The sequence below is a fragment of the Dermacentor albipictus genome, unplaced genomic scaffold, assembly GCF_038994185.2.
Source record: "Dermacentor albipictus isolate Rhodes 1998 colony unplaced genomic scaffold, USDA_Dalb.pri_finalv2 scaffold_31, whole genome shotgun sequence".
NCBI lineage: Eukaryota > Metazoa > Arthropoda > Arachnida > Ixodida > Ixodidae > Dermacentor > Dermacentor albipictus.
This window is the reverse complement of record NW_027225585.1, coordinates 3,142,987-3,165,445: the sequence shown is the minus strand read 5'-3', so window position 1 is coordinate 3,165,445 and position 22,459 is coordinate 3,142,987. Positions and strand designations below refer to the sequence as shown.

The window sequence follows — 22,459 nt, the reverse complement described above, 5'->3', positions numbered from 1 at the left end:
GTGATTATCTCTCTCTTCTTTTTTTCATGCTCATTATTCACTCATTCTTATATTTGTATCGTATTTCACGGAGACAGTGAAGTATATGGTGGAATGGTGTTAATCTTCGAGTATAATGGGGCTAATTACACCCTCACCGTTAACTTTACCCACGCTACGACTGATTCTCGCTTCTTGTGGGCACCAGCAAGGCCGCCTTCCAGACACCGTTGCCTCGCACGAGCCCTGCTTAGTCCAAGCGAACTCGCTCCATTTCCTCAATAGTGCCCTACGGCCGCTTCGCCTCAACACGTTCGTATCTATGGCGGTGCACACTTTACAGGAGTACACTGCAATGTGGTTAATTTTCGACTATATTGACGCTAATCTGGTCAGCACTGTTAATATCACGTACTCCGCGTCTAATTCTCTCCTGTGTCATCGAGACCTACATTTTTTCGCACCGCTTGCAACTCGCTACGACGCTCTAAAGAAGCAAAACGGCAGTTTTTTTTTTTCTTTCTGGAAGTGGCTTCGAGATAACCAGATACTCCAAACACGCGTTTGAAGTCCTCTAAGATGACGGTATCTTCCATGAGATACCGCACTTTCGTCCTATATTTGGGACAACTTTCGTGGCGTTTTACATCGCTGGGAACAGCCAGACGGAATGACTCCTGTACCGGATGATCATATTAAAGGTTTACAGAAATCTTAAGAACCATCTGTGCCAGATAGCACAGGTCTAGTCCCTGAGCTGGATTATTCAGGGGCTGGAATTACGTACACGAGAAATCGAAACATAACGGACAAATTTTAAAAGTTCACCAATTAACTTTAATGCACACGTTGCACACTGCACATGCACACATTGCAATTTGCGAATTGCAGGCGGTCTGCTGGCAAGGTATATAGACTTAGAAATGAATGCCCAGACTGACACGTTTCGAGATATTGCCAAAGCGTGCGAGACAAATTACACGGGCGTTCCAGTTTTGTGCGTAAATGCATGAAATCGCAATTTGTAAACTGCAACAACTGCATTTTTACCGCTAGTTCGATGGCCTACGTGTAGAAACCCATGCCATCCTCAAAATTCTTACGAAGTGGCTATGCCTTACAAATTACCCGTCAACAAATCGTAAATTTCAATATGCAACAAAAATTAATTGGTGAATTTTCGCAAATTGTTTCAATTCCTCGTGCAAGCAATATGACCACCTCTGAATAACCCATCTCACAGACTAGAAATATGCCATCTGCCACAGGCGGTATTTAGAAATTACGTAACTGAAAAAAATGATCACATCGCATAAGTGTGCCCATATATACCAGAATGCATCACAGATACATGACGAGACGAAATTTCCGATAATTCTACAAACATAAACACTGCGTTCATTGAAGCTGCTGCTGAACGTGTCCACAACATACCAGCATAAGCCAATTGACCGTCCGCTACATTTCTCGCTCTTCACGCAAAAGGTCGCGACTCGCTATTGGACGCGGTTTCATTGCAAAGCCGGCAGCAGTAACCACAACACTTACCCAGGAAGAAAAATTCAAGGGCCATTTCAAATATTAAGTTTGCTTGGATATTTAGCCCTAGAAAAACTTATCAAGCTTCGAGCTTTTATTTTGCACAACTATATATTTTATTGAATGATATCGCAGGCCTCCATCCACTTCTGATATCGAGTGGGCTCTGTGGTAATCAAGCATAGTTGGAAAGGTCACAAAAAAAAAAAAAACGTCGTGCCCTTCCACTCTGTGAAGGGTGTTCAGCGAAGCTGTCTATGTGGGCCCCTTTATGGCGAATTGCACCTCCACCGCGAGTCGACCCGGCATTACACTATCTCCGGGATCGGCCCACGAAAATTTTCTTGGATGGTAGACGTATACACGATGTAAAATTCAGATTCACTGGCCTTTTGTCATAACCAAAACGTACACTGCAGCCTCTGTAGTGGAGGGCAATGACGTTGAGCGTGGTGCATGTGCACTTCTGCATTTTAAACCCATAACATACATAATAACGTAGACAGCAAATGCTGTCAACATGGGCTAACCTTTGACACTACAGCTCTCGCAAAGAATCTGCACAGGCAACAGGAGGGTGACTGTTCTTTATTTAGCACACAAACACACACGCAAAAAAAAGTACACTGAACAAAATTTTTAAATCTCACAAATTTGCCGGATTGACTTAAAAGACGAGGCACTTGGCCCACTGCAAACGCCGCTTGAGAAGGCACTTCATCTACCGACAAAGGAACTGCTGGCTTCACAGGATCCTGGACTACTGCAAGCCAAAGCAGCAGCAGCACATGCACCATTGTAGCCTTATGTAGTCAGGGGGAGGGTTTAAAGTTAGGAGACATGATGTCCAGTGCACACTGAGCCAGACTGTTGTGAAGTGTCATAATCTGTAGTTTGCCCACAGCCAGCAAGTTCCTGCATGGACAAAGACAAGAGCATTAGCCACCACAACCAGAAATGAATACGAACATTTTTGCAGACACTTCAAAGAATGTAGTTTAGAGGTGACCTGACACCCCCAACTGGTGTCTGTGGTTATCAAGAAGGCATTATAATGATACCATGCACTGCACATTAACGTATTCAGTACACCTTCACCAAAATACAAAACCTGCATGCGCGGTTTTAACCAAGGGACACGCAAGCAATGAGAAGGAATTGACAACAGATCGCAAGAGCTTTGAGCAAGCGATGCAATCAACTCCAACCACAGTGGTTAATTTTGTATTTAAATTTTCAAGCCCACCTTGTATGATTGACATTTCAGCACCAAAGTCCTTTAGAGAGACCAAGCAGCTGTCTGCGAAACATTTTAATTTCTTTAATTTCTTCTGCAGCCTCTGGCCATTGTGACTGCAGGCACCGTCTCTAGCTCTGCTTTCTCAATTCACACCTGATTTACAATGTCAGAAGTTGTCAAAAGACAAAGGCTTCACAATGAAGCCTATCAAATACCGCTAACAAATATCACAGGTGCATTAACAGCGTAATCTCATACAGTAGTGAAGTTGTGGCTTCTATTTTTGTTCCGCATATTACGTTTCTGTCACAAGATGCAAAACACTGGCATTACATGCATATGCAAAATTTCATTAGTGCCTGTACATTGTGCACAGAATCAGCAGGCCTGCCTTTCGCTGCAAGACTGCTGTCACAGTTTGTGAATAAATCATTGCCTTTTACAGTATACACAGCTTCGACCAGTTGCATGAACAATGCAGTTGGTTTGTTTTCCTTCTCCAAAGTAGAGAACCGTTTCCTCTTCGCACATTGTTTGCGTCACTCTTCTTTAGTCATGGATATAGATTGTGTACATTTACCAAGAAATTGTGCTTGATAAATTGTAAGTTCCTACTTCTTGGCCCTTCAGTGCCCTAATATCCCTGATACATGGGAACAACAAAGTCTTGAAGCACACCCATTTCTGCACCCTTATCTTTAAATGCTGCTGACACATGGGGAAAATGATGGCATTAATTTTTATAACAGAAATTGACTTGACTGAGATATTAAACAGTCAGTGCAAATTTTAGAATGCAAGGACCTCAAAGGTCCCTGGCCAGGGCTGCGTGCCACATGACCAACAGTGCAACAAACATTTCTAGAACTAAAACTATTGCTTGCCTCGCATTATGAACAAATTAAGTGGCAAACTAATTAATAGCTACATAAACTAATGGTTATTTCACTAGCGGTTACTTAGCATGAACTGGTTTCTGTCAAGCATCTGAAGGGCCTACCACAAACCAAATGTCTGCTAGCTGCTGAGAGTAACAAGACCGAGTGGTCAGCCATGATCATCTGAATTAAACTTGAAAAAAAAAAAAAAAGTCGCAGTCTTGCGTTATGGATATTTCAGCACTAAATGCTGGTCTATTGACACTGCTGCTAGAGCTCATGATGTGACTGTCTTTTTAAAGTGGCCACTTTTTTAACATACTATAAGAAAACAAACATGTTAGCCTGCAAGTTAAATATTATTGAACTGCATGCATAAGGGCATTTACAATCTCATGCGAACAGCAGTGAAAAATCACTTGCTATCTCCTTTGTAATGTCATAATTCAGCGTCATTGCAAGCAGCGGAGCCCACAACAGCTATGGGCCAATTCGTGACCACGAGGCCGTTCTCGGTAACACAATTAGTGCCCATTGGAGATAAGTGAAAAACATATGTCCGCGATCTCAAAAACGCAGAAAAGCCATTTCATCTTTGCACTGCCGGTCTACCCACACGAGAGTTGCGCATAGCTGCACCTGCTACGTGCGCCTCCGAGATGAAAAGCACGGCATAGATATTGCAGATCCCACGCAGTGCTTCCACGAGCCATCTCGCCGCCTAGAGATCTAACCTTTGGGCGGAGCCAGTGGGGCATTGCTCCATTGTGCCTCCTTGCCACCTTTCCCTGGGAAGCTTTCAGCACTAGTGTAAACAAAAGGAGAAAGCCGCTCATCGGTCTGATAGTAACTACCGTATTTACTCGCATAACTTTGTAAAAAAAATTGACGCAAATTCAGGGGTGCGATCATTACGTGTGTTAAATTTCCCACGAAAAGAACATTTTATTTTTTCATCCCACATTTGCTGCGGGATGACAAGCAGGCAGCTGCTGCTGTCAGTGCGGGACACCAAAACAAAAATGGCGGTCGGCGGAGCAAGTTGAACGCACCGAACAATTATTTTTCTTCTCGTGAGTACATTACGCGCACTGAAACATTTTCTTCCGTATCAGTAACGAATAATATCGTTAATATCGGCGAGTTTGCAACAATGACGTAGCCACGTCCACTTTGAGGGGACAGAAACGGAGACGGGGGCACTTAGCTGCCAATGACATAGAAACACATGGCGGGCATGCTGCGGCAACTGCGGCATTTGTCTTCACTGCCATCCTAATATGGCACGTTTCCACTAAGAGTGGGCGAATATCTTAGCTGCGTTACAAGCGTCGGCGTATGAATAGGGTACACTTCTAACGTATCAGCCTAAACGTGGCCACTATTGTTGCCGGTCGTGATTTGCTGCGTGCCGAGTGCAGACGAGAAGAATCGAAAGGCGCCCTTTATATTGTTGTTGATCAAAACCATTATGAAGCTTACAAATAATAAAGCTGAGGCAAGTTTGGTTGTAGCTTTTTTTTATGGAAGTGCGGAAAGGAATGAAATGGGGCATCTGCTTAAGTATGTTGGGTGGGGTGCGTGCAGACTGCTTGGTATGTCTTCAAAAGTCGTTCGCGTAGCATTCGACAGATGGTAAGCGCAATCATCATTACCTAGATTTGGCACACAACATATCGCCACGATAAGTTCAGGGTGTGATCATTACACAGGAAAGAAAAAAAGTTGAATTTTGACAACAAAATTCAGGCATGTGATCATTTCGAGAGTAGAAACGGTATGTCCAAGTATGATTAGAAAAACTTTTGCAGCAGGAAATTCATGAGGCTACAATTTAATAGTGATGTCATTCTATGATTAGTTAGAAAAGTGTTTCAGGGCCCCTTTAATTCATACCCAATGTTCTATCAGGGAGTGTCAGAAGGTAAGCAGGTGCTTCACGGAGTTTCACAACAAAGCAAGGCCTATAATATACTTCTAACGAGTCGCTTGCACAATTGGTGCTTTCTGGATGAATCAGCCGAGGCATCTAGAGAAGCAGCAAAATTTTCGCTTAATTTTTTTTTTCATATTATGCCTTTGCCACAAGCAGTGCAGCTATTCAAACGATTGCCGAAACGCCAGCATTACACAAATGTGCACAACTTAAATAGCATCTACTCTTCACGAAACTAGCAGGCCTGCCTTTTGCTGCAAACTGCTACAGCTTAGCTTCAACCTGTTGCTAGGAACAGCATGCAGTTCATTCCTTCATATTCCTTTGATATTAGCGTTTATTCCTTAATACTGCATCTGCATTATCTCCCTTACTGCTCCGTCGTCGCACTGCCAGCCTATCGTTATTTCCCAAATTGTTTCATAGCCCTATGCGCATCGCACCTTATATCGTTCCCCCGACACGCATATCTTGCCGAACCAGCCATCAGCTACAGGTTGGCCGTTCACGCTCAGGCACTGTCATGTTTTCAAATTCTTATTTTTCCTCGCACCACTGCAGACTGGAATGGCCTTCCTAACGACATTGCTGTCATCATGTGCCCAAAAAACACACGGACAAGGAAGAGCACAAGACCAGCGCTGACTGCCAACATCTTTAATGAAGCCTGCGCATATACGTACTCTATTCGCAACGGGCTGAAAGAGAAAGGAAGATAGGGAAGGAGAGTCATTGTCAACTCCTGCTGTGCATGCGTCAAGCGTAAAACTACACAAATATGAAATACAGTTAAGCAGCTTCGATTGTGTACATATGTACACAATCGAAACTGCTTAACTTCTAAGGAACTTAAATCGCAAAGAGCTATAGAAGGGGCACTTGCGCAAGTGGCTCCTAACTCGCAAATTGAAGGGACCTCAACGATTAGAAATCTGGCTGCTGTATCTTCTCAGCACACGTGTGTTTTAGGCGGGGTGAACAGCCACACTTCTTTGCACATGGAACAGCTAGTTTACTACCAGTCTTATCTTTACACAGTATGAATGCTCATGTAAACGTTCAATTAAGCATCCTGTTTGCCCTATGAAGTGCAGTTGCAAAAGGTGGGAATGGCATAAACTACATTAGTATTACTACTTTACTACATTATAAATCTATGGGCTTGGTGGTACGTCCCTTACTACACAGTCCAGGCGTTTGTGCAAAAAAGTCAATGATAGCAAGCAACCTTCCAACTTGTGAAGAAGCCAAGACCATAGATTGTAATACTAGTGTAGTTTCGATTGTGTACATATTGTGTATTTTACATTTGTATAGTTTTATGTTTGACGCATGCACAGCAGGAGTTGATTGACAATGACTTGCCTTCCCCTTCTTCCTTTCTCTTTCAGCCCGTTGCGAAGAGAGTACATATATGTGCGGGCTTCAATAAAGATGTTGGCAGTCAGCGCTGGTCTTGTGCTCTTCCTTGTCTGTTTTTTTGGTGCTGTTTAAAATGAATGACCCATACCTACTAGCTCACACCCAAACCCCTCTAAGTAATTATTTTAGACCTGCCACAGCATTATGTGTGCATAGTATTTGCTAAACGTCACTTTCATTGGAGCAAAATAATTTGGTTCAAAATCAATGGTCATGGTTGTTCGGGTGTGTACAATCTTCCACTGGGTGCACCATCTTTTCTGTCTGCGTACAGCTATGCGTCCACGCTACACATGCAACTGCCCACATGAAGAAAGAAAACTACGCCAAATAAATCATTATACTCTAACGAAGTCAGAACTGGGCACAGCCAGAAAGAAGCAGCCAGAGGCCAATACAGATAACAATATATCGGATATAACAATGAGTCGTGGATGCACGGTTAACTTATGTATATGCGCGATGGCAAAGTAAACCTCTTACTACGTACAATGTTCCCATGCTGCATTGTCAGTTATAATGAAATCTGGCTACGAACGATACGTGATGCATACGCGGCTGCTGCATGTGCACGTATCCGATTTTGGCGTGCGTATGTAGGAGCCTTGCATGCTGCTCTCGTGGTTCTTACTTGTTCAAGAGAGCACAAGACAAAAGTTTCCCAGAATAGAAGCATCGAAGGCGACTAGCGGTAGGCTGTACTTTTCAAGGGCCTACAATTTGGCTTTGCTGCGTGAAGTAAACGCGCAGAAGCCATTCCCGGATCCTGCACGGTGGGAATGCATAGCAAAAATAGCAACTTTGTTTTTGAGAAAGTGCTCAGTGTGTGCTGTTTTTGCAAAAGGCTCGACTAGCTTTTGGCGCAGTTCGTCGCAAATGACTGTGCCAGCTTCAGAAAGCAAGTACTTGGCTTTTATTTTGCTCGATACGATTCATGTATTTCATCTGTATTGAAAGTAGAGTCTCTTAAAGGCCTAAATATAGTTCGACGAAGCGGGAACATGCCCACACATTACTTCACGTTAGCGAGATCAACAGCGTCTAGTGCGACCGGGGGTTCGACATACTGGCGGACGCGGCCAATGTGCTGGAAATGCCACCTAGGAAAGTATGGAAATGCCACCTAGGTGGACAGAACCAAGGTAATGTTTGACGTCGCTTGGAAATACTTAAGATTATTTTTTTCATTCCGCCTAAGATAATTAGTTATAATTATCTAAGCTCGTGAATACACACCAAGTTCCTCGAGTGGCCAGTCGCACGTATTTGCAGGCTTCTTTCACGTTCGGAAATACACTTATGCAGCATGTATTGAGCAACAGAAAGTTGTATCGGGAGTTTTTCATGTCACTCATGTCATCGCCACTTTTCATTTAATTATATATTTGAGAAGCAATTAAGAGTAATTATCTATTAAGGCAGAATGAAAATAATCCTAGTATCTCCAAGCGACGGAAAACATCACCTTGGTTCTGTCCAGCTACTTGGCATTGGCATATTTTTAATGTTTGGCTGAAGTTACACGGGACACCCTGCATAAGAGAAACTGCGAGGTAAATGTTCAAGACTGAATATTATATCAAATAACATAGCGTGTACCTATTAACTATCTTTCTTTCATATGTGAATTGCAACTCTTTTGGTAACGGATGTGAACAGTGAGATAAGTATCTAAGAGGCTTTGCAACGTCGCCTCCAACGTACATCACGAAGTATACTAGTTACAGTAAAAGCTCGTTAATTCGAGAATTCTGATAATTCGGACAGCTCTACTGGTCCCGGCCACAGTGCATGTTATTCTATGGGACCAAACCTTCGTTAATTCGCGAGAATTCGGCCCCACACCGCATAATTCGGACAAATGCTGACGGCTGCCGCTACATGAAAGCGTGGTAAAGCAGCGCTGGCACCACTGGAGTGAAACCAAAACCCGAGTGGCATAGCCATCGTCATCGATTAGTGGGGGCGATCGCACCGTCATCGAACTTCGGTGTCTTCTTTCTTCCCTCCACTGCGCCTTCGATGCCATTTTCTCTTGTGTTGTCGTGTCGGCATCATCTCTTCTTGAGGAGTTTTCTTTTTTCGTTGTGACCATGTTTTGAATGCCACCACCATCATGTGCTACAGTGATGGCAACATTGGCAAAGCGGCAGAAGTATGAAGCCAGGAACTTCGCGACTAAGGTGGAAATTTTGCAGGCTTTGAAGGACGGCGAATCGCGACAGCACGTTATGACCAAGTACAATGTGAAGCAGAGCACGTTGGGAACGTACGTGAAAAATGAACATTCTTCAAACCTTCGAAAGCAAGAAGTTTCATGCATCAAGAAAGTGGTTGCGAACCGCAGCTCATCCCCAGCTCGAAAAAGCACGAAGCAACGCGCATCTGCCTTTGAGCGGACCTCTCATCATGGCACAAGGCGAGAAGTACACTGCAATGATGAGCACTGAATTGTGCAGAACTTCAGAAGGGTGGTTTGGAGGTTTTGGGGAGACACGAACTTGTCTTCAGAAGTGTGTGCGGTGAAAAGGCCAGCGTTGACGAAAGCGGGACCACCCAGTGGAAAAATGCGAAGCTGCTTGAGCACGTCGCCGCATATGAACCAAGTGACGTGTTCAATGCAGATGAAACTGCTCTATTTTTCAGAGCTCTGCCTGACAAGACCGACTTTCAAAGGGGACCCTGCATTGGTGGCAAGAAGAGCAAGCAAAGGATAACTGCTTTTTGCTGCCAATATGACTGGCATGGAGCGCTTGCCACTTGTTATCGGGAAGGTGCATAAGCCACGTTGTTTTAAGAACATCAAAAGCCTTCCTGTCGAGCACAGAGAGAACAGGAAGGCTTGGTTGACCACGGACATTTTTCGAGGTTGGCTGCAGCAGTTAGACTGGCACTTCACGTCCGAGGACTGCAAGATAATTATGGTTGTTGACAACTGCAGTGCACATAACTGTACAATAGAACTGAAGAGCATCAAGGTAGTTTTTTTTGGCGCCGAACACTACATGCGCCCTTCAGCCGATGGACCAGGGTATCAGTCACTACGAGAAGTCGAAGTACCGAAAGCACCTGCTAAAGCGAATGATCTTATGCTCAGAAGTTGGAAAGCTGTATGAAGTGGACTTACTTGGCGCAGTGCACATCATCGCCCACATGTGGAAAAATACACCTCCGCAAGTCATTGCCAACTGTTTTCGGCACAGCGGTTTTGTGAGGCCCGAGCATGCGGCAGTAGCCGACTAGGTGCCAGCCGAGTCCACCGATGATGACTGTCTGATCTTCGATGCTGTCCTTCCCACAGATGTGACCCTTCAGGACTACATCCCGACTGATGATTGTGTCGCCACGACTGGTCTCCTGACCGATGAAATTATTAATGATGTCACGAGTGCCCGGGAAGACCATGATTCAGACGAACAGTCATGCGAGGGGGTGCAGCCACTACCTCATCGCACCTCACGAGAAGTCACGGAGGCGCTTTTGATATTGGAGGACGCTTGCCTGAGCACTTCCGACAGTTTGCGGGCTGTTGGCCACTTGGAAGAGTTAAGAAAAATTGTGATGTAATCTGGAATCTGTGCGAAAAAGCAGACAACTATTGCAAAATAATTCAGTAAATAAAGGTATGCTTCTCCAACTTGATTTTAATATTTTTCCTGTGAAATATTTTGTCCCGTGAAATCTGAATCAACGAGCTTTTACTGTAGTGGCTATGACGCAAGTCCTAACACATTGCCTTCAAGCTTTTTCAGTGCGTCACGGCACTGCCTAATCTCCGAGCTTGTGCCGAGGAGACGCATTCTAGTTCACGGGTCACTTCTGACAAGTGGTAGTGGCTGTTTTTAAGCTTCCACTCTTACTTCAAATGGAAAATTTTACACGAAGGCTTCCCTACATGTACACCATCTTAAACTACGCTTTTTACACTAGCAAAAATGAAGTTGCAGAAGCCTTTAATTGCAGTCAATGAAAAATTAGGTCGATCATATTAAGCTCCCTATTCAATGCCCAGCCTTAACCACACAAAGCCTAACAATTCCAAGGCAGCAGCACAGGGAAAATGACACAAGAAGCCTAAAACAGTATGGTGCTTGTGGAGCCAGTTATGTTTTTTGCTTTCTCATCTTCCTTGCAGTGCTGCCTCAGTGTGTTGAACCAACTAGCCAATCAACTCCTGCCTAAGGTTTCATTTGTGCTAGACTGCTGGAACAGAAAAGGTTAACATGCTTTTCTACTCCAGCCATGGTTGTGCATGGCATGGCTGAGTGCTGCCGTACACATCTTGCAATTTGTAGTGGGTGCAAAGGTTAGGCAGCCCGAGATAGCCGACGACTTCATGTGTGCTTCGTTCTCACTGAAGCGAACGGCAGCACAATTTGCTTGCCGCTGCTACCGCTCTTCATGTCGGCATCGTGACAGCAAGTGTCTGCACTCATTGAATGAGATTTGCTCATGTTTGCCTCTGCGCACGACACTACGCTTGTCAATTTCATTAGCGATTGAATGTTTTATTATGGCCAATAAAACTACTACCCGAAATTCGTATATTTGTACAGTAAAACCTTGTTTTTTGATCCCGTGAAATCCAAAAGAACATGTCCACCAAATGATGAATTATCGAGGGTATCGAGGCAATAAGCAATCGCTTACTACATCAGCACACATTTACTGGAACAGCAGATCCTGTTTCTATTTTGCACAAAAGCAGCGTGGAAGCTGCAATTCTTGTCATCTCGTGACTTCCTTCATGCAGCTGCGGCATAAGGCCCACATTTTCACCCTACACATGCTTTCACTATCTCGCGCACATTGAGTGAGCCGAGTCAGCAACAGATCCATCCATCGCGATGTAGCTGGCGGGTGAAATCACTCTTTATATTCAACAGCATCCACAATGTTTGTGACACTGTGCAGGCAATGCTCTTCAAGATGTCAGCACTCCTAGTCGCAATCGCTGCAATCGAAACCGTGGTTGCATCGACATGATCAGAGATGGCGACTGTGCAGTTCTGAAGGCACGTGGCCAATGCACACCCAGTCAAAACGAAACTACTGTTTGCTGTAATCGCAGCTACTATCGACACGATCATGGATGGCAAGTACACAGTTCTGAAGGCACGCGTCCTGTGCACCTGTAAACGCAGGAATAACGGTAACAAAGGCACAAATAGGCATGATGCACTCCTGCGTTCCCGTCATTCTCATGGACGACTATGCATTCCTGCCAACCTGGCGAGATCACAAATCGGGAGACTTCTTATTCGCGTCAAAGGGGGGGGGCATTCACTGTTTCAACTTCCGGTGGGACCGGGGGGTGGGGGGAGTTTCAAACTTTCAGGCAGTGTTCGATGAGCCCTTTTGCAGGGACCTTGCAGTAGCAGGCTTTGCTCACTTCAAAAATTTGTCCGAGTAGCTTAGCTCAAAACATGGTTTAGACTTCACTAGCAGCAAGTGTTGGAGGGTTGTGTTGCACATTGATGAGCGGAATTCAGTCCTAGTTTTTCACGCCGTGCTAAAATCCTCTCACACTCTGCCTTGCTATGCGGTATCACGAGTAAATCGAGCGTCGCCTTGGCAACTTGGTGAAACATGTTTTCCCTCAGTGTTTCATTTTTCCAACCATAGACCACTGCACGTCCCACCTTTCTTCATTCAGAATGTGCTCTTGAAGACTGTATGCCTGTAGTGTGGCAAACTCAGCTTCGAGAGCATCTAAAGCGTCTTCAGCAGATTCATTGGTATCTCGGGGCAGCAGCTGAAGGAAACTCCGAATAAAAAAATGAAGGCTTGAGAGCAATACCTGCGAAATGAATTTCAGGTTGGCTACCTGCACATTCTTCCGAGTTGCGTTTCAGAGTTGCGTCGACATCCATAACGCTTCGTCTCGTCACATTTCCGAAACATTTTCCATGGTCGCCGACACTAAGGGGCAGGTTGTGTTCGACGAGGAATCCTGTAAACAGGCACTCCACACGTATTACACTGCCGTCGCCGTTGTTCCGGAGAAAGTTGACTATGTTTTCTTGCTGCTCAGCGGTGCGCCATAAAAACGCACAATTTCAAGTTGCCTTTGCCACCGTGTGCTGACGTCGCATCCACAAGTTGTACAAAATGCATAAGGTTCTCCTTTTCTTGATGTCAAAAAGCACCGAAATTCAGAAGCATAAGATCGCAAAAACTTCTGCAAATACCTTTTCTTGGGCTTTGATAGCGCCATGGCATCAAGCACACGAGGATTGTAGCTTTACACAGTGCACGGCCTACACACGGCCTAGCCAACACTAATCATACACAAGCAGCAACGCCTTGCAAGCAGCAGCAACAAGATGCACCATGGAGGAAGGCCTGCATGAAATGCAAGAGCTACATTGGCTCTGGCTTTGGTCGGCTTACTAGGCACCGTGGCCGGCTGCTTAGTCGATGATACCGATGGTGCCAGTGCGGCTATGGTGCGACAGCTGTTAGTGACGCTGACAATTGCGATGTGGCTTTTGATTTCGCAGTGCCGGTTTCGCAAAAACTATTATTGCACGAACAGAGACCACTTTTCGGGAGGTATAAGGCAGTGATCGTACAATCGGAAAGTTCAGTCAAAAATTGGGAGTCTCCCGGGCGAATCGGGAGGGTTGGCAGGTACGACAATGGCAATGTGGACTCCATCGCTTCGTTTCAGTTGAAAACTAGCTCCGCTTTTGCTCCTTTCCGTCACACATTTGCAGTGCATTCTATGCTCGACGTACTCCAAGGGCTGTCCGAATTCACTGGCATACAGCCAAATATGTCTGAATTAAATTAAATTAAATGAGTTAAATTAACCCCTTTTCCAAATTAAAGAGGGTCGAATTAAAGAGGTTTTACTGTATAACAATTTATTATTGCAACCAATGCTTTGCCTTTCGGGCAAAGCTGTGACTTTATGCAAGAGTCTGCTCTCTGGGTAAAAATAAAGGTGGGCCAGTTGTGGGACAGCGTTCTTCGTAGACACCAACAAAAGACTCGTTTAAGCCGATACACACTGGATCAGTACATTTTGTTCTCTAACTTTCTGCAATATGGAATGATGTTTGGGCTTTGAAGGATTAATACAAAATCTGATGGCACACATTTTGTGCCACAAGGGAGTGTTGCACAGAGGCTAAATTTTGCTGCAGCATATACACCAGCCTAGATGAGATTACCTATACTTTTGTGTAAAGGCCACGCTTGTTTCTTTTTCATAAATTTGGCTCCAAATTTTCAAGTGCAGCCCATACACGACCAATAACAGTATTGAAAAGTGAAACTTGCCAAGGTTGACGACTGGGCGTGTTGGTATAGCATATTGGAGGTTGGAATGCGCAACAGTTTGACGATACACACAGAAGAGACACACACCACGTGAATGCCTGCCACCCACGGTTAGCCAATATTTGCTGGTAAAAGGGAAACTGCATGTTAGGGGTGGGGGGGGGGGGGGTGGCTGTGACAAGTACTGTATGTGAATATTGTATATAGTCGCATAATGAATGACCCTTGTAATAAATGCACCCCTGACTTTTTTCTCGATAACTTTTATTTGTTTTCCCCTGCATAATAATTTCACCCCCAACATTAGTCCGGTGCAGTCCCACAATCAAAGGCTATGCATAGTTTTCTTTTGAGAAACTGCAATCCTTTTACTCTCACCACATGTGTCAGAGCAATCTCACTTAATCTCGAAGCCCGTTGCTTTGTTAGAAATAAACTTCATTGATACGTTCCTGTTTCGCACTATTTCCCGGCCCCAACGTTGGCAATCGAGGGCACCAAAAATGACGCACTACGGTTATGCTGCTTTCTTACCGCATACTATGTTCCTGGAAAGCGCACTTTTTCGGCACTAACGTTCCCTAGATCGCCAAACTGATTTTATGAGAGGTTTTTCAGCGACCAGATCCCACGTAATATAGAAAAGGCTCTATCGCGCCCCATGGCTCCATTGCTTGAAGCAGCTGCCCGCACCGGTAGCTTCGCCACATTACTTGCGTCCCGTGTCATGTGGGAACGCTGGTGCATTCTCGGGCTCGTAATATTGTTGTGAATCTTGCGGCGCATCACATGTCGGATTCATTGCAGTTGCTCTCTTGCGTTTGTGTGTCAAGAGCTACGGTCATGGCGTCGAGGAAGCGCAAACCTCTGACCCCCAAGGAGAAGCCCAATGTACTTACAGTCACTGATCAGAACCGTACGAAAAAGCGGACGGATATAGCCAGTGAGCTTGGCTTGCTGGCCTCAACTGTTAACGCAATCGTATCAGAGCACAAGGAAATCAAAGCAAATGCCTTAGCGTTCAGCGCCGGGAGAAAGTAAGCCCATGGAGCAAGGCACGGGCAACTTGAAGCACAACTGAAAAACAACTCGCCGCAGGAGGGGAACGATCCGACAACCTTCGGTGGGATCGTTTCCCACCTGCGGCGAGTTGTGTTTTTTTCATCCACTTTCATTTCCATTATTTTTTCGTTTCTTTATTTCATTTATTAAGCACAAGTAATTTCCCCTATGTTGTCCTTGGTGTCAGTGTTTGTTGGCTTCTTATGATATGACTAATAAAAATCGGGCCCCTCAGGTAACCCCCTTCTTATTTAACACGAAGGCATGCATGACGCAAGACATCTTCGAACAGATCCTTCGATAACTCGATGGACGACTGGGGTGCAAAGGGCATGAAGGTGTTTTTTGTAGGTAACTGCTCAGCTCATCCAAAATACATGTCGTTTCTCCATAATCCGTAAACACGACAAGCCGGTTGCAACCACTGGATGCAGGTGTTATAATGTACATCTGTAGGAAGAGCATCGTGCGTCACTTGCTTGCGTGTCCAGGGGCGAGGATCCTGGAAAGCTATCACTGTTGGATGCAATGCATTATCTCAAGCAGTCATGGGAGAGCGTAAACCGTGGAACGGTTCAGTATAACCCAGCTGAAGTGCAGCCCCGCATTATCGACTACACGCTTGAAGATGAAATAGAAATAGAAGTTCTGTTGCACTGACAACAAAGGCGTGCTTGATTTTGTTACAGTAGACGACAATATCCCAACATGCGAGCCAAAAAGCATGGCAGAGATTGTGGAGGAGATAAAAGTCAACGAAGCACAATTGCCAGAAAACAATGACAAGGACGATTGCTTGCATCTGCTGGTTACTTTTGTCAAAGCCCTCGCCGGACTAGATGAAGTGCGCAGGTTCTTTCGTGCCACGGACAACGAAAATTCAGAAAAAGGTCTGCAGTGTGTTGGAAAGGAACTTCTCCTTTTTAAAGGTCAGGTATTGCACCAGCAGAACATTCCAAATTTGTTTAGCAAGAAATAAATGCCCTCGCATCTGAAGTCTTCTTGTTCTGTTGCAATTCTTTCGATTTTTCCTGAATTTGGATCGTACGTTTTCCTGGATAGTACGTTTTTTTCTCATCTTCTTTTAGGATACCATAAAAGCCCGCATATATTACGAGGTTTTTTTCCCCCTATTATTAGCGTCCCAAACTTCCGCCTCGTACTATATGCGGATCCGAACAAAAACTTCGGTCAGAAAGTTGGGTTTGAAGTTTTGGTTTCGTTATTGCTGCGTGGTGTTAGGAATGGCCGTACGGGGTGACAATGTGCCAGCTATTTCAGCCCGCTGCACGTGCTCCTGTCCAACCGTACGGGGCACACTTCAGAGAACTGCGAATAAACCGGCAGCCATGTGGCGCGGGGTCAGCTCAGGAATGTGGTACTCGGCCGCGCCACCCGGGACAAAGCAGAGTTCTACAAAGCCCTCTGTCGTCGGCTTCGGACCTTTACACCTTTGTGTGTGTGCAACACAAGTATGTGAGCCTGCCTCTTCCAAAAGGGCGGGTCATCTTCGGTGACGTCGAATGATGACTGGACGAACGTTTCTGTTCGATTGGAATCAAGGGGGGGACAAAGTGCTTATAAGCAGCGGTTGCCGGCTGCTAGGGTGTGCTCGTCGTCGGGAGCTTAGTGCTCATTTTCATGCTAGAAATGTACTAGTGAGCTGTGTGCTCGTAAGCTGTTTGCTGTATGTTGGTCTTGCGGGATCCATATGGGAGTCACGCTAGACTGTCGACATGTCTTGTCTAAGATGTAAATAATGTAAATAAATCCTGTTCACCGAGTTCCTCTCTACGACCTTCAACTCCTTCAAATGGTGGCAGCGGCGAGATCGTCCGACGACTCCTACATCTGGTTGACAGCGGTGGGATCGTCTGACAACTCTTACAGTGGCTATTGCATCCTTTATTGAATGTGCACCTTGGCAGCACACATGAAAACTATGCTTCACGATGTGCATCTTTTTTATTCCGCAGTGAAGGATCAAGATGTCAGGCAACAGAAACAGTACTCTGCCGGTTTCAAGAGAAAAGTAATTTTAGCCGCACAGAACGTCGGCAACAATGCGGTAGGGAGGCAGTTTGATGTCAACGAGGGAAGCATTCGCAGATGGTGATGACAGAAGGAAGCCCTATTCGCGTGCAGCGGAATGCCAAGAAGCTTTCCCGGCCTGAAGAAGGGGACATTCCTTGAAATTGAACTCGCCCTGGAGGAGTTCGTACGCCATCAGCGAGCTGCACAAAAGCTAGTGAGCTTGCAAGAAAAAAATGGCTACCGACCTCCGCCTTCAAAGCGAGCAAGCACTGCATTTATCTCTACATGTGTCGTGCTGGATTTTCCTTACGCCGCCGAACTTTGATTTCGCAAAAGCTGCCCGAATGGTTCAAAGAGCTGCTTGTAGCTTTCCAGCACCACATTATTTCGCTGTGCCAGTCGAAGAACTTCCAGTCAGAGCAATTCAGCAATGCTGACCAAACGGCGGTTTATTTGTACATGGCCTCGCTTCTTGCCGTACACAGAAGGGCTCTAAACAAGTTTATGTCCAGTCCACTGGCAACGAGAAGATGCGAGATACTGTCATATTGTCGTGCGCGGCAGAAGGCTGAGAGCTCCTGCCCTATGTCGTCTTCAAGTGCAAGATGGTGCCTAAAGGTGAGGAGCTGCCAAAAAATGTTGTGAGATGCCATGAGAAAGGCTGGATGAACGAGGATCTTCTACTCGACTGGATAAAGTCCGTGTGGTGTAGGCGGCCCGGTGCACTGTTGTCGTTCCCGCCCATCCTCGTACTGGACGCATTTCATTGCCATTTAGCCGACTCAGTGAAGAGGCTGTAGCGCGAATCCGGTACTGAACTCGTTATCCCGAGTGGGACGACGTCTCAGCTGCAGCCTCTAGATGTTTACGTTAACAAGCCATTCAAGGACTTGGTCAAGTGGTGCTACACAGAGTGGATATGCTCAGGTGAGCTTGCATTGATGTCGACCAGGCGGCTGAAGCAGGCACTGCCAGCCACTCCATGCAAGTGGATTGTGGACGCATGGGCAAGCATACCAGAAGACCTTGTGCGTCGCGTTTTCAAGAAGTGCGGCATCTCGAACGCGCTCGATGGCACAGAGGATGAGTACATCTGGGAAGATATGTCTGACAAGACACTATCCGAAGAGAGTGTAGCGAGGAAGACAGTGATTGAAGTGTGGAATGCAATTCAAAGAAATGTTTTTCCTCGAGTTTTCCACACTTGTATTATACGCGGATAAGACTTTTTTTCATTTTGCGTTCCAAAAATTTCCCATCATATTTGTTCTGTATCGGCCAGGTGGTCTGAAAAGATTGTACCGCGAATGACGTGTGCCTGACCGGCATGCAGCGTTATCTATAAAAGTACGCTGCTGCCTTGAATAAAGAGCTTTTTGCGTTGCTGCCACCGAAGCGTCTGTCTGCTGCTTAAAATAGAACATCTGGCGACGAGGATGGGATCCGGCGCGCAGCAAACCACCGCCGGCCAGCAGCAGTCACGAGGCTGAACCGCCTACGGTGCAAGGCGACACGGAGCCCTTGCAGCCACGACTTCATCGACTGGAGCAGCGCAAGAACGTCAAGAAGCAAGGCGTCACGGAGCCCTTGCATGGACTTCAGCGGCTGGCTGGAGCAACCGAACAAGAACCGACACTACGGACAAGGCACACCAAGGAACACGACTGGGCAGATAAGTGAAAATTGCTCATTATGGCAGAACCGGGACGTGGTCCGAAGCTCTGCAGAATGACAGAATATGACCAAAAAATCGAAAACATACGCTCGTATTTTGAACGCTTCGAGAACTACGTAGACATAAATGATGTCCCTGCAGACAAGAAACTCAAGTTGTTTCTGAACGTACTCGGTGCGCAAGCGTATGAAGAGCTAAAGAAGATAACTGTTCCTCATTTACCTTCTCAGAAGACTTTCGAGGAAATTAAACAGCTTCTGGAAGCTCATTTCAGCCCAGCTCACTCAATTATCACAGAGCGCTGTAAATTTAATCGCCGAATGCAGCAAGAAAATGAAAGTGTCAAGGATTTCATCACTGAACTGAAGCATCTCGCTAGAGATTGCAATTACGGCACGTTCTTAAATGATGCCTTAAGGGACAGACTAGTGGCTGGTTTGCGTGACGAGGAAACGCAACGGGCTCTTTTTGCACAAGCTGACTTGACGTTCGAACTGGCGTGCAAAACAGCGCTAGAAAAAGAGCTAGCTGCGCAACAGGCGAAGCAAATGCATGAGTTTGACACAAAACCATGCAGCGTCAGCGTCATTTAGGGCGAACGTCACCATGATAAGCAAAAGAAATCGACGACGGTTGCGTGGTCGAAAGATAAGCGAGAGGGAGAGCAAAGAAGTGCGTGCAGGCACTGCGGAAAGCGTCATGCGCGAGAAAAATGTTGGTATCGGAACCACACTTGCAGAAATTGTAAGAAAAAAGGGCATTTGCAAGCCGTTTGCAAAAGAGGAGAAAAAGCTGTCGGATATGTTGACACCACGGACGACGAATCTGAAGACGAATTGTCACACTGTGTTTTACTCGGGCAAAAGTTCAAGGGGCTACAGCGTCGACCTAAACATTGAAGGGAAGACTGTTTCGCTGATAATTGACACCGGTGCAGCGGTCACGATCGTACCAGAGCAGTTGTATAAGCAGTATTTCCCGCATGTAAGATGTGTGGAATCAAAGGTGTCGTTGCGCACCTATACAGGAGAAAAGCTAAAGGTACTTGGAACAGCAAACGTATTAGTCAAACAGGAAGGAAGCGAGATCTCTTTGCCCATAGTGGTAGTGCAGGGAAATGGAACGCCGATGCCCGCTCTCATGGGAAGAGACTGGCTGGAAAAACTCCAGATAAACTGGAAAGCAGTATACAGTCTGTCCACGGATAAGACACCGGAGCAGAGGGTCGAAGCTTTACGGAAGAAGTATCCCGAGGTTTTCAAGAGCACCCCGGGTGTCGTCAAAAACTTCGAAGCTCGCATCTTTGTTAAGGAAGGGGCTCAACCAGTATTCTCAAAAGCACGGCCAATACCGTTTGCTATCAAAGACGAAGTAGCAAAGGAGTTGGAAAAGCTCGAGCAAGCCGGAATACTAAAGAGGGTCACGAAAAGTGACTGGGCAACGCCTCTGGTGGTGGTCGCGAAGAAAGGCGGCACAGGATTAAGGTTATGCGGTGACTACAAGGTCACGGTTATTCCTGTTCTAAAAACAGACCATTACCCTTTGCCATTGCCGGAAGATTTGTACTCCATGCTCGCGGGAGGCAAAATCTTTTGCGTCTTGGTTCTATCGCAAGCCTATCAACAAGTGCCGCTTGCTGAGGAAAGCAAAGCGTTGCTAACGGTGAACACTCATCTCGGATTATTTCAGTATCAGCGCCTTCCATTTGGTATCTCTAGCGCACCCGCTATCTTTCAGTCTTTAATGGACAAAGTCTTAAAAGGGATTCCAAAAGTGGGTTGCTATATCGACGACGTCATCGTCGTAGGCGACAACATAGACGACTGTCAAGAAACGGTGGAAAAGGTGCTTCAACGACTGTCACAGCACGATATTACCCTGAAACAACAGAAGTGTGAATTTTTCAAACCATCCGTTGTTTATCTGGGACACAAAGTGACATCAGATGGCATTTTTCCAACCGCAACAAAGATAAAGGCAATCACGGAAGCACCTCAGCCAAGCAACGCAATTGAACTGCGAGCCTTTTTGGGCCTGCTGAATTTCTATGCAAAATTTATCAAAGATTTAGCCACAGTAGCTGCACCAATGTATGACTTGCTCAAGAAGGACACGACTTGGGTGTGGACGGACGCATGCTTAAGATCATTCGCGGAAGCCAAGCAGCGCCTCATCGACAGTCAAGTATTGACTTTTTACGACGTGAAAAAGCCAATCGGGTTAAGCTGCGACGCGTCGGCCTACGGTCTTGGGACCGTAATTTTTCACGTCATGCCCGATGGCTCAGAAAGACCCATCGCATTTGCCTCCAGAACATTAAGTGCAGCGGAGCGCAACTATGCGCAAGGCAAGAAGGAAGCCCTGGCCCCAATTTTTGGTCTAAGCAGGTTTCATAGATACTTATACGGGCGCAAATTCATGCTGTATACAGACCACCAACCGCTGTTGGGGATTTTGGCATCGGATAAACCAATTCCTTCTTTGGCCGCAGATTCAGCGTTGGGCTATCACCTTAGCAGCTTATCAGTACACACTGCGCTACAGAAACGGCAAAAACATGGAAGTTGCCGACGCACTTTCAAGGCTTCCACTTTTGGTCAAGCATAAAGACGACACTGAAGAATGTCTTGCAGTGTTTGAGGCAACGCCTCTCACTGCGAGCCAAGTTGCTGCTGCGACTAAACGGGACTGCCTGCTTTCCAAAGTCGTGCAGTTCACCTTATCTGGCTGGCCCGCGCACTACGATGATAAATTTCAGCCCTTTTACGTTCGTCGCAACGAACTATCGTACGAGCAAGGCTGTCTCACGTGGGGCCAGCGAGTGATCATTCCGGACGAACTTAAAGAAGCAGTATTGACATTGCTGCATGAAGAGCACCCTGGAATGCAAAGAATGAAAATGCTTGCTAGGTCGTTTGTTTGGTGGCCATCGATTGACAAGAACATTGAAGACACTGTCCGTCGATGTACAGTGTGCCAAACGACCATGCCTGCGAAGGCACCAGGGCCATTGCATCCATGGACTTATCCAACCCGCGTTTGGCAGAGAGTCCATGTTGATTTCGCCATGAAGGATGGTTACAACTTGTTCCTTCTAGTAGACTCTTACTCAAAGTGGATAGAAGCAAAATGCCTCCGCACTACAACGACGTCAAAAACAATCGAGTGTCTCAAGGAGATATTTGCAGCGTATGGCTACCCAGAGGAACTGATCAGCGACAACGGACCTCAGTTTACTGCGCAGGAGTTCGCCAATTTCACCTCTTCTCACGGGATTCGACACACACGTACGCCACCGTACCATGCTTCATCGAACGGGGCAGCAGAAAGGCTAGTCCAAACGACAAAAGCCACTCTACTCAAGCAAGTGCTTCACGATAACCTAACAGGCCAAAACAGAACTCTGC

General features: G+C 46.0%; 1 protein-coding gene across 2 annotated transcripts in view; it reads right to left on the bottom strand.

The window, feature by feature from the left end:
• Nucleotides 1-2,086: 2,086 nt before the first annotated feature.
• Nucleotides 2,087-22,459, bottom strand: part of Swt1 (Swt1 RNA endoribonuclease) — a 176,088-nt gene continuing 155,715 nt past the window's right edge. For both annotated transcript variants that reach the window (XM_065441936.1, XM_065441935.1), the window contains one exon: nucleotides 2,087-2,433. In XM_065441936.1, the coding sequence (XP_065298008.1) occupies nucleotides 2,331-2,433 (103 nt within the window). In that variant the 3' untranslated portion in view covers nucleotides 2,087-2,330. The remainder of the gene's footprint in view (nucleotides 2,434-22,459) is intronic.